General features: G+C 39.4%; 1 protein-coding gene across 1 annotated transcript in view; it reads right to left on the reverse strand.

Annotated features, from left to right (window-relative positions):
* The window catches only part of LOC137430982 (integrin alpha-6), a 446,593-nt gene that overhangs the window by 110,333 nt on the left and 321,203 nt on the right, over positions 1-15,057 (reverse strand). Inside the window, exons 10-11 of the mRNA XM_078781278.1 lie at positions 14,338-14,430; positions 14,147-14,208 (exon numbers count right to left, since the gene is read on the reverse strand). Coding sequence (XP_078637404.1) covers positions 14,147-14,208; positions 14,338-14,430 — 155 coding nt within the window. The remainder of the gene's footprint in view (positions 1-14,146; positions 14,209-14,337; positions 14,431-15,057) is intronic.

The raw sequence follows: 15,057 nt of genomic DNA on the forward strand, positions 1-15,057 counted from the left end.
TCTGTCTGTGCTCTGCCCACCAAATACTCCTGCAGGATGCAGAAGATCTGCCAGCAACCCTCTTCTGGTGAAACTGCCAAAATCAAGACTCTCTGCTCACCTTCACTCTTTCATTTCCCTTTTCTCCCGCCTCTGGAACAAACTCCCGCACTCTCTTCAATCCCTCTCCTCCCTCCAGGTCTTTAAAATAGCTGTTCACCACCATCTCTTATCTTCCCCCATCCAAAACCTTGATCTTTTCTACCCGCATTAAAACACCCCAAATCCACCTCTTTTAATCTACAACTTCTTTCCTGAAATTCCTAGTAATGTTCATTTGCTTTATACCGTGTACTCCTCCCTCCTCCCCCAGTCCTCTCCCTTCGACAGATCTACCGACGTCCCTATTCTCCACTTTTGTTGTGCTTGTGTGCTTCCCTCTCTTCCCGTTTTGTCTCCTGCTCCCTCCATTGTATGTTTTATGTGCCTGTGCATGTTTTCATGTTTAATGTGTTAGCTCTTACACGAGCCTCGATTCTGTATACCAAAAAATTTAAAAGACCCTTTGACCCCTATTTTATTTCAGACATGTTCAATACTTTAGACACCTTTCGATCCCTTCACCTTTTCGACTTTTTATACCCTTGAGACACCTAGAACCTTTCGACCTTTACACCCCTTAAGTCCCTTTCAACCCCTTAGACCTTAACACCATTTAGAGCACTTACACCCATCAGACATATTAGACAGCTTGGACCTTTTTAGATTACAAATAAATTACAAATAAATAATATCACCAATATTACAAATAAATTTGTGCAAAATAAATGTTTGTATTATGATTGGTGTAAATCATGACAACACATCTACTCAGGTCCAGTCATTATCCTCAGTTAAAACAAGCCCGTGCCTCTGTAGCAACATGTGGTGAGGCAAAGGTAGTGAACCGATCCATGCTAGTAGTGTTAAAATCCAGGGTGTTGCATATAAGACTGTACCAGTTATGTATTAAATAACTTGTGCAAATGTAAAATTATTTCAGTAAAGAGTGGCATGAATCAAGAAAGTGTAACATTTATTTCTGCTGTGAAATTACCTAAAAGCTTGCACGTTCAATCAATTAGACCGTCATTACATTGGGTCACTCCATGCGTTTGACAATTGCCACATTGTGTGGCATTTCTTCACAAATGGCCTGAAACTGTTGTTTTTGTTTCATCACTTTGATGAAACAAAATTTGTTTTATCACTAAATTGCACGTCAAGAAAAGGTCATCTTTTTTGATTATATCCAAAAGCAGTTTGGAAAATGACAATGCGAGCAGCTTGATCCTCCTCAAAAAACTTACGGACAATGTGAAGCTTCAAAAGATGAAGCTTTGCTCAACTGAAAAAATCCCATGAGCTGAGGACTTTGACATGTTCCGATGCAAAAGTGCTCCTCCACCATCCATAACTGACTCGGTTTCCCAATACAGTGAGGCCCTATGCAAATGCTGTTCTATTTTCAAGTCAATTGGATGAAAATTAACGGGTTTTCAGATGAAAATTGATGATTTTGGCAGTTTGACCTCGAGTTGACCTTTGACCTTTTTACCTAAAAAATAGATGTTTTCCCAATTTAGTGACTCAATATACAAATGCTGTTAAATTTTCAAGTCAATCGGATGAAAATTGATGATTTTGGCAGTTTGACCTCGAGTTGACTTTTGACCTTTTACCTAAAAAATAGATGGTTTCCCAATTTAGTGACTCGATATACAAATGCTGTTCAATTTTCAAGTCAATCGGATTTAAAATGGCAATTTTACGATTTAAAAAAAAAACCTTTGACCTCAAAATCTGATTTTCTTCTGATATATTTTCTGAATCTCAATCTTCTGAATTGTGACGACCTCTACAACTTGGTGAAGTTTCATGACGATCGGTTTAGAATTGTGACCTGTAGGCCGGTGCCAAATAGACAAACAGACAGAATAACAAATGCAACCGACCAATATACTTGAAAAATATTCGATTTTGCAAGTAACAAACAGACAGAATGAAAAATCAGTCAGAGCGACACTTGGCAAAAGAGAACAAAGCAGAATGGCACTTGGTAGAGCATCCCTTTGACCTCACAAATAATTAGTGGTTGAATTATGTGACCTGATATGCAAATCGTCTTCAAATTAAGTAAATCGAATGATAAATTCAGGATTTTAGAAATCCGACCTATGTTGACTTTTGGTCTATGTTGACCTCAAAAATAGTTGGGGTTGAATTCAATGACTAGGTCTGCAAATAGTCCTCAAATTTTAAGTTAATTGGATGAAAATTGACAATTTTAGAGGTTTGGCCTATGATGACCTTTTGGCCTATGTTGACCTCAAAAATAGTTGGTGGTTGGTTTCAGTAAGCTGATATGAAAGTGGCATTCAAATTTCAAGTCAATCGGATGAAAATTCAGGATTTTAGAAATTTGAAAGAAGAGGTTGACCTTTGGTCTATTGACCTTTTGATATATGCTGTTCTCAAAAAATAGTTGGTGGTTGAATTCAGTTAGCTGATGTGAAAATCCTATTAAAATTTCAAGTCAATCGTATGAAAATTGAGGATTTTAGGAAGCTCGAAAAAAAGTGGTTGACCTTTGGTCAATGTTGAGCTTGTCACTTATGTTGATCTCAATAATAGTTGGAGGTTGAATACAGTTCGCTGATATGAAAATCCCATTCAAATTTCAAGTCAATTGGGTGAAAATTGAGGATTTTAGAATTTTTTAAAAAGTGGTTGAACTTCGACCTATGTTGACCTTGTGACCTATGTTGATCTCAAAAATAGTTGGTGGTTGAATTCAGTTCTCTGATAATAAAATCCTTTTCAAATTTCAAGTCAATTGGATGAAAATTGAGGATTTTAGAAATTTGAAATGGTTGTTGACCTTTGGCCTGTGTTGACCTTGTGACCTATGTTGATCTCAAAAAGAGTTGGTGGTTGAATTCAGTTAGCTGATATGAAAACCCTATTCAAATTTCACGTCAATCGGATGAAAATTGAGGATTTTAGAATTTTGAAGAAAAGTGGTTGATCTTAGGCCTATGTTGACCTTGTGACCTATGTTGACCTCAAAAATAGTTGTTGGTTGAATTCAGTGCACTGATATGAAAATCTTATTCAAATTTCAAGTCAATCGTATGAAAATTGAGGATTTTAGATGTTTGAAAAAAGTGGTTGACCTTTGGCCTCTGTTGACCTTTTGACCTGTTCACCTCAAAAATATATAGGATTTTGTCAGACCAAAAACTCTAACATTTGGTGAAGTTCGTGAAGATCGGTTTAAAATTGTGACCTGTAAGCAAGTATAAGTGAGCGGACAGACAGACAAACAAACACACATACACACAAACCGGAGTGATCAACATACCTGTCCAAAAAAATTTTTTGTCGAGTAATAACAAACGCAACCGACCAATATACTTGAAAAATCTTCGATTTTGCAAGTAACAAACAGACAGACCGACAGCCAGACAGTGGTGAAAGCATAACTTCCATCCACCTTTGGTGGCAGAGGAACGAGTGGGTATCTAGATTGTCACGATTTAATTTCTCTACCTGTGCAAAGAGAAAAATGGATAAGAATGAGAAATCAGGGCAGAGTCAAATGTTCAGGTGGTGGGTTTAAATGTTTGCAGTTTTAGTGACCTTGGAAATTTACACCATTTAGACAATGTTTATAACACTTTATTCAATTTATTGTTTACACTATTTAGACAATGTTTATAACACTTTGTTCAATTTATTGTTTACACTATTTAGACAATGTTTATAAAACTTTATTCAATTCATTGTTTACACTATTTAGACAACGTTTATAACACTTTATTCAATTTATTGCTTACACTATTTAGATAATGTTTATAACACTTTATTCAATTTATTGTTTGCACTATTTACACAATGTTTATAATATTTCATTTCATTTATTGTTTACACTATTTAGACAATGTTTATAACACTTTATTAAATTGATTGTTTACACTATTTACACAATGTTTATAATATTTCATTTAATTTATTGTTTACACTATTTAGACAATGTTTATAACACTTTATTCAATTTATTGTTTGCACTGTTTACACAATGTTTATAACACTTTATTCAATTTATTGTTCACACTATTTAGACAATGTGTATAACACTTTATTCAATTTATTGTTTACACTATTTAGACAATGTTTATAACACTTTATTCAATTTATTGTCTACACTATTTAGACAATGTTTATATAACACTTTATTCAATTTATTGTTTACACTATTTAGACAATGTTTATAGCACTTTACTCAATTTATTGTTTACATTATTTAGACAATGTTTATCACACTTTATTCAATTTATTGTTCACACTATTTAGACAATGTTTATAACACTTTACTCAATTTATTGTTTACACTATTTAGACAATGTTTAGAACACTTTATTCAAATTATTGTTTACACTATTTAGACAATGTTTATAACACTTTACTCAATTTATTGTTCACATTATTTAGACAATGTTTATCACACTTTATTCAATTTATTGTTCACACTATTTCGACAATGTTTGTAACACTTTATTCAATTTATTGTTTGCATTATTTAGACGATGTTTGTAATACTTTATTCAATTTATTATATGTACTATTTAGACAATGTTTATAACACTTTATTCAATTTATTGTTTGTACTATTTAGATAATGTTTATAACACTTTATTCAATTTATTGTTCACACTATTTAGACAATGTTTGTAACACTTTATTCAATTTATTGTTTGCACTATTTAGACAATGTTTATAACACTTCATTTAATTTATTGTTTTCACTATTTAGACAATGTTTGTAACACAATGTTTGTTATGTTCTCCCCATCTTGTCTGCCGCTCCCCTTGTTTTTTGTGTTTTGTGTGTCGGTTTGACTTTTTGTGTGATTAATGTTAGCTCTTTCACGAGCCTCGATCTTGTATACAAAAAACCCCCAAAAAACAACAACAAAAAAACACTTTATTCAATTTATTGTTTACACTATTTAGATAATGTTTATAACACTTTATTCAATTTATTGTTTGCACTATTTAGACAATGTTTATAACACTTTGTTCAATTTATTGTTTGCACTATTTAGACAATGTTTGTAACACTCCATTTAATTAACTAGTGAGATACCCATGCTATGCATGGGTGGGAGGCCAGAAGCAAACAGGCAATGCAGATATGGCGAATGCTAAAGCATGAAACCATTAAATTCCACATTCCTGTAGCACCCTCAGTCGCACGTCAGACATGGACAGCAAGTTCGTGAAGGACTTCCATGAAAAACGTACCCGTTCGCAAACAAACGGGTAAGTTCACATGTAGAAACATTGATAGTGGGTCCGTGACGAATCTGCATATGGCGATCCACAAAGATCACATTTAGAAAGTAGAAACCATCACGGCATGTCGTCATTTACTTGAACTCGATACCTCTTTTTTCATTCCAAACAACAAAACTCCAATCACAAATAATTAATGACAAAATAAACTTTTATCAACATTGTTAATGTTTCCTTCACTGTAAAAACTACCAAGTCAACAGTTAAAAGGATTTTAAGCCGATAGGTGTTACGGCCTTGGCAAGATCAATGGAGACAGCAATGTGTTAGCGTATACACCGCCCAAATAGTTATGTGGAATTCTCTCATGTCGAGACTAAACTCACGTTGTTTGAACTTTGGCCGAGGTCATTATTTACTTTTAATGATGTTTATATACAAATCAAAAAGGAGATAATTGGTTTTGGGTCGTCCTTTCCGCATATCTCGTGGGATTGTGAGTTGGAGAGATGACCGTGATGGCGGGGAGGGGGTTGGCATCCTCTCAAGCAGGGAATCAACCCATTTCCTTATAAAATGTCTTTGTCCGAGGCCACCGAGTCTGATCGGTGCAGCCGATTGGTGCAGTTGTGCAGCGATCGGTGCAGCCGATCGGTGCAGCCGTGCAGCGATCGGTGCATCCGTTTCTGCGGCACCCGTGAAAATAACGTTATGCGGGAGTGCAAACCTGAAAATGCTGGAGGCCAAAGCTGAAATTGGAAAAACAATATACCCTATTTTACTTCAGGAGATCCCAGGATTACCCACCCAAAATATCGTTGCAATCGGTTAAGCCGTTTTTGCAGTACCTTCGAACGGATGGACGGACAGACAGACAGACGGACATTTGATGAATTATAGTAAGATTGGTTGTACTTTTTAGATAATGTTTATGACACCTCATTTCATTTATTGTTTACAATATTTCGATTATGTTTGTGAGATGTTATTAAATTTATTGTTTGCACTATTTAGATAATGTTTGTAAGATGATATTAAATTTATTGTTTACACTATTTAGATAATGTTTATAACACTTAGTTCAATTTATTGTTTACACTATTTCGATGATGTTTATAACACTTCATTTAATTTATTGTTTACACTATTTAGACAATGTTTATAACACTTTGTTCAATTTATTGTTTGCACTATTTCGACAATGTTTATGACACTTTATTCAATTTACTGTTTATACTATTTAGACAATTTTTATAACACTTTATTCAATTTACTGTTTATACTATCTATCTATAATTCCAGTAATCTCTGTGTGTGTGTGTGTGTGTGTGTGTGTGTGTCTGTGTGTGTGTTTGTTTGTTTGTCTGTGACCGCTGTTTCTCGACAACCACGGGTCCGATATACTTTAAATGGGACTGCGCATGCGCAAGATTGGAGGTCTCGTCTCTTCAAAGCTGTCCATGCACGCTCGCTTTCGAAGTTAAGTAACTTTTCACAATTGTGTTTTTGTCGAAACTGGTCTTGTATGTACCTATTGGGGTGTCTTTAATAGTATTCTTGGCGTTGGTTTTTTGTACCTGTGTACAGAATCGTCGGTCTTTCTCATCGTGTATCCTGAGGCCTAAGTGTAGTACTAGGCTACTGTGTCCAACCTTGGCTTTAGGCTTTGTTTTTGTCTCAGCGGTTCTCCGATCACGCTGAAATTTTTTTCCGGTCTCTGTTTTCACGGTCTTTTCATCCCATACTTCCTTGTTTTAAAATCTCAAAAAAAAAAAAAAAAAAAACGCAAAAACATTTCCTTCCGTTTTTATTCGTTTATTCGTTCTTAGTTGTTCGTTCGTTCATTCTTCGACCACGCTGTTTGTGATCACGTTGTTAAAAAAATGTCTCATCTGAACCCTGAAGACCTGTATTCTGTCATTTTCTATAACACCTTTTTCTTCTTCTTCTATAAAAGGATGCTTTCGACTTGCTCACCAAATCCATTCATTCCAAAAAAAAATTCCATCTCTTATAGTGCATCTTTCATTCATTCCCTAAACTCTCCAGCACTCCATCCTCCCTCCAGCGTCCTCAAACGTATTTTTGACTCGAATGTCTCAAGAAACTCATTTTGCAATAAATGTTCGTTTCCCATTAATCGTACATTTTTCAAAATCCCATCACCCCAAAATCCCATTTCCCATCACCCCTCCCCTCTAAATCTACCCCCTTGCCCATCCCCTCCAAACCATCCCCATCACCCATCTCTTTCAAATCTTCCCCCTTGCCCCTCCCCTCCAAATCTTCCCAATCACCCATTCCTTTCAAATCTCCCCCCACACCCCTCCCCTCCGAGACTCTCCCTCGCTCCTCCCCTCCTAGACTCCCCTCTCACCCCTCCCCCTCAAAGCGTCCTCCCCGCTTCTTCCCCCTTCCAACTTTCACCTTCATCTCCCTCAACCTTCTGCCTCGCTCTTCCCCCTCGTCAAATAACACCTCACTGCGCCTCTCCCAATCACCATCAAACCTTTTGTCTCTCCCATCCTTCCCTTTCTCCGAGCTATTCTGTAATCTCTGACACACCTTCAACAGCTCTCCCTACTTCTTCCTCCTCTTCCACATCTTACCCTACTGCTCCCCCCCCCTGTTCTGTATCCGATGCTCCCCCTTCCTCTTCCTTAACAGTATGGACCTCAAACATCCGGGGCCTTCGCTCAAACATGTCTGATCTCTCCATACAGGTTGCTTCTGACAAACCAGACGTGATCTGCTTAACAGAAACTTTCCTCCTTCATGATGTCTCTGATTCCTTGGTATCTCTCCCAGGTTACTCCCTACTCCGGTATGATAGACCTGAGCCTCGTCCTGGAGGTGGGGTTGCTATCTTTATAAAAAACTCTTCCTCACTCGCCCTGCACTGCCCTCTCTCCACCTCACCCCCAAGAATACCTTTGGCTACGGCTTCCCCTTCGCTCCCACCTTTTGTTCATATGTGTGTTGTACCGTCCACCAAACAGTGATGACTCCATCTACATCTCGCTGTCTGAGAATATGGACCAACTTCTATCTACCCATCCCAACTCTCTCTTCCTCATATGTGGTGATTTCAACTGTCACCATGCCAGTTGGCTGGGTGTCGGTACCTCTCTCACCAGCCATGGCTCTTCAGCAAAGGACTTCTGTGACTCACTGGGACTGACACAATCTGTCAATTTCCCGACCCGGATTTCAGTCAACGGAGCATCTTCTCTTCTGGACTTGGTTATGACTAACTTCCCTGAAAATGTCTGCTGCTCTTCTTCTGCTCCAATCGGCTCTTCTGATCATGTGCTTGTTAAAGTGGACATCTCTCTGACCATTCTCAGAGAGCCTCCTCAGCGTCGGCGAGTCTGGCATTTCACGAAGGCCAACTGGCACGGTCTTCAAGCAGCCATCAATCATCTGGACTGGTCTCCCATCTCTACTGCCTCTGACATAAATTCTTCGTGGGAATTGTTCCAAAGCAAACTGCTCTCTCTCATGCACAGATTTATCCCATCTCGTCTTCTGTTGTCATACCCTTCCTCCCGTCCATGGTACACGGAATCTTGTGGTGAGGCTATTGCCCAGAAACAACTTGCTTTCGTCTCCTGGAAAGCAAATCCAACGGAAGGAAATCTCATTTCCTTTCACAAAGCCCGAAACAAGTGTGTGTCCACCCTCAGGAGAGCCAGGAAACAATATCTCTCCGTTCTCAGGACCGAACTCTCTTATCTGTCTCCCTCTTCCAAATCCTGGTGGCGTCTGGTCAAATCTGTTTCTGGTGTTTGTTCCCCCTCCATCCCCTCCCTCACCTCAAATGGCCACACGGCTGACTCTGCACGTGAAAAAGCTGAATGCCTCAACTCTGTGTTTGCCTCTAAATCTTGTGTCCCAAACCCATCCCTCTCTGTACCCACCGTACCCAGTCGTACCCAGCTGCTCCTGGACTCTGTGTCCTTTCCTCCTGACAAGGTGGAAAAGTTTCTGTCAACCCTCGACTCGGATTCTGCAACTGGACCTGACGGCATCAGCCCACGGGTCCTAAAATCCTGTTCTTCCGCTCTTTCACTCCCTCTCTCTGTTCTCTTCACCCTCTCTTTTGCTCAAGGTCATCTTCCATCTGCTTGGAAATCTGCCAACATCACCGCTTTGCACAAACAAGGTGCAAAAACAGATCCCAGCAACTACAGACCAATCAGCCTTCTCCCAATTATCAGCAAAGTCATGGAATCCATCATTGCTTCAGATATGAAATCTTTCCTCTTCTCCAATGGCTTGATCTCTGATCATCAATTTGGTTTCAGACCTGGACACTCTACTCTGGACATGCTGCTTCTGCTTTCTCAACAATGGATGGAGGTCCTCAATGCCAAACAGGAAATTAGAGCAGTCTCCCTTGACATATCACGTGCCTTCGATACGGTCTGGCACCCCGCTCTGCTCACCAAACTCTCCTCTTTTGGTATCCATGGAAATCTCCACGCATGGCTGGCGGACTTCCTCTCTAGTCGTAGTCAACGTGTGGCCCTGAATGGGTTTCTCTCATCTCCTCTTCCTGTTCAGGCTGGAGTTCCACAAGGCAGTGTTCTCGGCCCTGTCCTTTTTCTGGTCTTCATCAATGATCTCTCTGACTCTCTTGAAAATCCTCTGTATCTCTTTGCTGATGACTCTACTCTCTGTCGCTCCATTCTTCATCCCTCAGATCGGCAGTCTGCTGCCTCCTCACTCTCTGCAGACCTGGACAAAATCACAGACTGGGCAAATAAGTGGAACATGTCTTTCAATCCTGACAAATCTCACACTCTTACGATGTCTCTCCGAAAAGACCGACTGGACAACCCTCCCATCCACTTTCTGAATAATCCTCTCCGAGAAGTTCTGTCACTCAAGCTTTTGGGTCTCACTATCTGCCATGATCTTTCCTGGGAAAACCACATTTCAAATCTGGCCTCCAAAGCCAGTCGCCGACTGGGCATCCTCCGTCGTGCGAAGTCCTTCCTTGGCACACCTGAGCTCCTCACCACATACAAGGCTTTCATCCGCAGCTCAATGGAATACTGCTCTCCCCTCTGGGCTGGTGCTCCTGCCTCACACCTAGCTCGTCTTCACGCTGTTGAAACCAAAGCATTCAGAATCATTGGAATCTCCCGCGATGAAGCTAACTCCAAGGGCCTCTCACTCACTCACCGCAGGCAGGTTGGTGGTCTTTCCATCTTCTACCGACTCCTCTCTGGCCTTGCCCCCCCAGCTCTCTCTGGGCTCTGTCCCGCAAATATTCCTACAGGTCGCACAAGATCTGCCTGCAACCCTCTTATGGTCAAACTGCCAAAATCAAGACTCTCTGCTCACCTTCACTCCTTCATTCCTCTTTTCTCCCGCCTCTGGAACAAACTCCCTCACTCTCTTCAATCCCACTCCACCCTCCAGGTCTTTAAAACAGCTGTTCACCACCATCTCTTATCTTCCCCCATCCAAAACCTTGATCTTTTCTACCCCCGCTAATTTCACCCCAATTCCACTTTTTTGAAATACCAACTTCTGTCCTGGAAGTCATTGGTGTCCTTGTGTTTTATACTTCTCCCTCCACCCCCCCCCCCCCTTCCCATGCCTCCTCCCCCCAAGCCCTCTCCCTTCCACACATCTCCCTGCTCTCAAATGTTGTGTTTGTGTGCTTCACCTTCTCTCCCCATCTTGTTTTCCGCTCCCGCTTTTTATATATTTTGTTTGTCTGGTTGATTTGTTTGTGAAGTAAATGTTAGCTCTTTCACGAGCCTCGATTCAGTATACAAAAAAAATATAAAAAAAAATATAAAAAAAACTTGCCAGGTATATTGCTGGGGACCCGAGGATGTGCCTTTTCAAGGTTTCATATTAATCGGACAAGTAGTTACCGAGCTATGTCCAAAAAACGATTCAACCAATCAGAGAGCAGCGAGCTATCACGTGTGCCGAACGTGGCGAACAGACTCTGCCTCGGACGGCACATTTGAGAGCGTATTCATTTATTTCACGTTGGAAAACTATGTTGCCGTTAAACTATGTTTTAAAACTAAATAAAACTAATTTGCGATTCATCGTAACTGCGATTTGCGACCTTCCGGACAGTGAAGACTTCACTTCCGGCAGCCAATCACAGAACGCGTTGTTGCGAGCCGAGCCGAGCGCGTGCGCCATTACGGTTCGTAATTCGATTTCTTCCGGAGAAAATAATAATTTCTCGATTTCTTATGCGCATTATTTCTCCCAGAGCGAAGGGCGGAAGCGAAGAGCGTTGTTTTTTTTGTTTACGGGCGTACGGGCGGGGTAGAGCGTACGGGTAGCGTTTTTTTTTTTTTTTGGCAAGGAACGGGCACCCACGTACGGGCATGCCCTAGTTTAGACAATGTTGATAACACTTTATTCAATTTACTGTTTATACTATTTAGACAATGTTTGTAACACTTGGTTCAATTTACTATTTACACTATTTAGACAATGTTTATAACACTTTATTCAATTTACTGTTTATACTATTTAGACAATGTTTGTAACACTTGGTTCAATTTATTGTTTACACTATTTAGACAATGTTTGCAACACTTTGTTCAATTTATTGTTTTCACTATTTAGACAACGTTTATAACACTTCATTCAATTTATTGTTTACACTATTTAGACAATGTTTATAACACTTCATTTCATTTATTGTTTACACTATTTGGACAATGTTTATAACACTTTGTTCAATTTATTGTTTTCACTATTTAGACAATGTTTGTAACACTTTGTTCAATTTATTGTTTACACTATTTAGACAATGCTTGTAACACTTTGTTCAATTCATTGTTTACATTATTTAGACAATGTTTATAACACTTTACTCAATTTATTGTTTACACTGTTTAGACAATGTTCATAACACTTCATTTAATTTATTGTTTACACTATTTAGACAATGTTTATAACTCTTTATTCAATTTACTGTTTATACTATTTAGACAATGTTTATAACACTTTGTTCAATTTATTGTTTGCACTATCTATCTATAATTCCAGTAATCTCTGTGTGTCTGTGTGTCTGTGTGTCTGTGTGTCTGTGTGTCTGTGTGTCTGTGACCGCTGTTTCTCGACAACCACGGGTCCGATATACTTTTAACTTGCCAGGTATATTGCTGGGGACCCGAGGATGTGCCTTTTCAAGGTTTCATATTAATCGGACAATTACTTACCGAGCTATGTCCAAAAAACGATTCAACCAATCAGAGAGCAGCGAGCTATCACGTGTGCCGAACGTGGCGATCAGACTCTGCCTCGGACGGCACATTTGACAGCGTATTCATTTATTTCACGTTGGAAAACTATGTTGCCGTTAAACTATGTTTTAAAACGAATTCAAACTGCGATTAAATTAAAACGATTCATCGTAACTGCGATTTGCGAACTTCCGGACAGTAAAGACTGTCCGGCAGCACGCTTTCCGGCAGCCAATCACAGAACGCTTTGTTGCGTAGGCGTGGCCGATGTGAGACGAGCGGAGCTGAGCGCGTTACGAGCTGACCGCCATTACGGTACGTAATTCGATTTCTTATGCGCATTATTTCTCCCAATTCAGTCAGAGCGAAGGGCGGAAGCGAAGAGCGTTGTTTTTTTTGTTTACGGGCGTACGGGCGGGGTAGAGCGTACGGGTAGCGGTTTTTTTTTTTTTTGGCAAGGAACGGGCACCCACGTACGGGCAATGCCCTAGTTTAGACAATGTTTGTAACACTTTGTTCAATTTATTGTTTACACTATCTATCTATAATTCCAGTAATCTCTGTCTGTCTGTCTGTACGTTTGTTTGTCTGTGACCGCTGTTTCTCGACAACCACGGGTCCGATATACTTTTAACTTGCCAGGTATATTGCTGGGGACCCGAGGATGTGCCTTTTCAAGGTTTCATATTAATCGGACAATTACTTACCGAGCTATGTCCAAAAAACGATTCAACCAATCAGAGAGCAGCGAACTATCGCGTGTGCCGAACGTGGCGGACACACTCTGCCTCGGATGGCACATTTGAGAGCGTATTCATTTATTTCACGTTTGCAAACTATGTTGGCGTTAAACTATGTTTTAAAACTAATAAAAACGAATTTGCGATTCATTCGCTTTCCTGCGCGTTTGTGCACGCGATGGCGATTTCTTTTATCTTTACCAAACTCCGGAAGCCGTTCGCTTTGGACCAAACCATTTCATGTAAATAGAGGGGGGGGATTGTCACCACTCGCAAGCCGTTCGCTTTGGACCAAACCATTTCATGTAAATAGAGGGGGGGGATATAATTTTAGATATATATATAGTACGGGCATGCCCTAGTTTAGACAATGTTTATAACACTTCATTTAATTTATTGATTATACTATTTAGAGTGTAAACTCTAAATCCAGTTTATTTGGACAAATTTCCACTTGGACAAATTTCATCCACTCCATTTGTTTGAACAAACATCTTTGTCAGAAACATATGAGCTATTGTTGGCCATTGGACAAAGTATACTTCTGAAACTGATGATTCTGATGAAAGCTGACATGCTGTAAATATATGTTTGTGCAAACACATGGAATAAAGAACAAGATTACCGATTAACTGTCCTCATGTTAGTGACATCAACAAGTGTAAAAAGCTGGAAACCTACAGGTCGTGTTTATAATGAGTGTCCACGTGTACAGGTAGTGTTTATAATGATTTGCACGTGTACAGGTAGTGTTTATAATGATTTGCACGTGTACAGGTAGTGTTTATAATGATTTGCATGTGTACAGGTAGTGTTTATAATGAGTGTTCACATGTAGTGATAACCATTACGTACTGACAGCAGCGTTGTAGGAATCCGGTTTCGCTTTGTAGGACAAGCAAGCTTGCACTTTCATACTGGAAAAATGACGTCATGGAGTCAAAATAGCACAAATAACATCATAGAGTCAACAAAGCACAATTCCTTTTCCAAGTTTGGTGAAAATGCTCAAATTTTTAAATTTCAGAATTCCAAATGTTTCTCACCAGATATCCTTGCCATTCTTGCACGTGTTTTTCTCCATGTCTATGTCTTCAATAGAAAGAATGTAAACGGTGGGAACGATAACAGGCCTCGCACTGCAAAAAAGTATGTCAACAAGTTAACATTTGTTTCATGACAATTCTAAAAAGAAACACCTCGTATTGATTGCTTCAGTAAACAACTCCTTACTCCAACTACCTCTTAAGGCTTCTCTGTTAATGCAGTTGCTTAACACAAGGAATGTGAAACAGACGATAGCAAAAGACAACAGACAAAGTGCATTGCATGCCAAGGATGTGGACAACTCGTTTGTGATGAGATAGAATAATTTACAACATCTCCATCCCAGTCTGATGGTGTGTAATAAAGGATTAGATTGATGAACAAAGTTCATTATAAGTACTACCCACAGGGATTAATTTATCCTTTTGTTATCCAACTTCTGGAAGTGCATGATCATACATACAGGTAATAACATTATTTTATTAACAGCCGATAATGTTTGGTTTGTAATGGGAGATTTCACAAAATCAAGTTTTTATGTTCACAGTAGGATGAATGATCAAAGCAAAACCTTTCATGTGCAATCTCAAGATGGTCTCATGGATTTATAGGATGCGCTGATAATGTCCTCCACCCTCCAAAGTTCATATAGGAGTTTGTACAAACTTTACACACTGGTTTATTCACTTTCATCCACTTGGAAAAACCCTCCAAAGTTC

This window comes from Myxine glutinosa, chromosome 7 (genome assembly GCF_964187855.1).
Source record: "Myxine glutinosa chromosome 7, kmMyxGlut1.1, whole genome shotgun sequence".
In the NCBI taxonomy this organism is placed as follows: Eukaryota; Metazoa; Chordata; class Myxini; order Myxiniformes; family Myxinidae; genus Myxine; species Myxine glutinosa.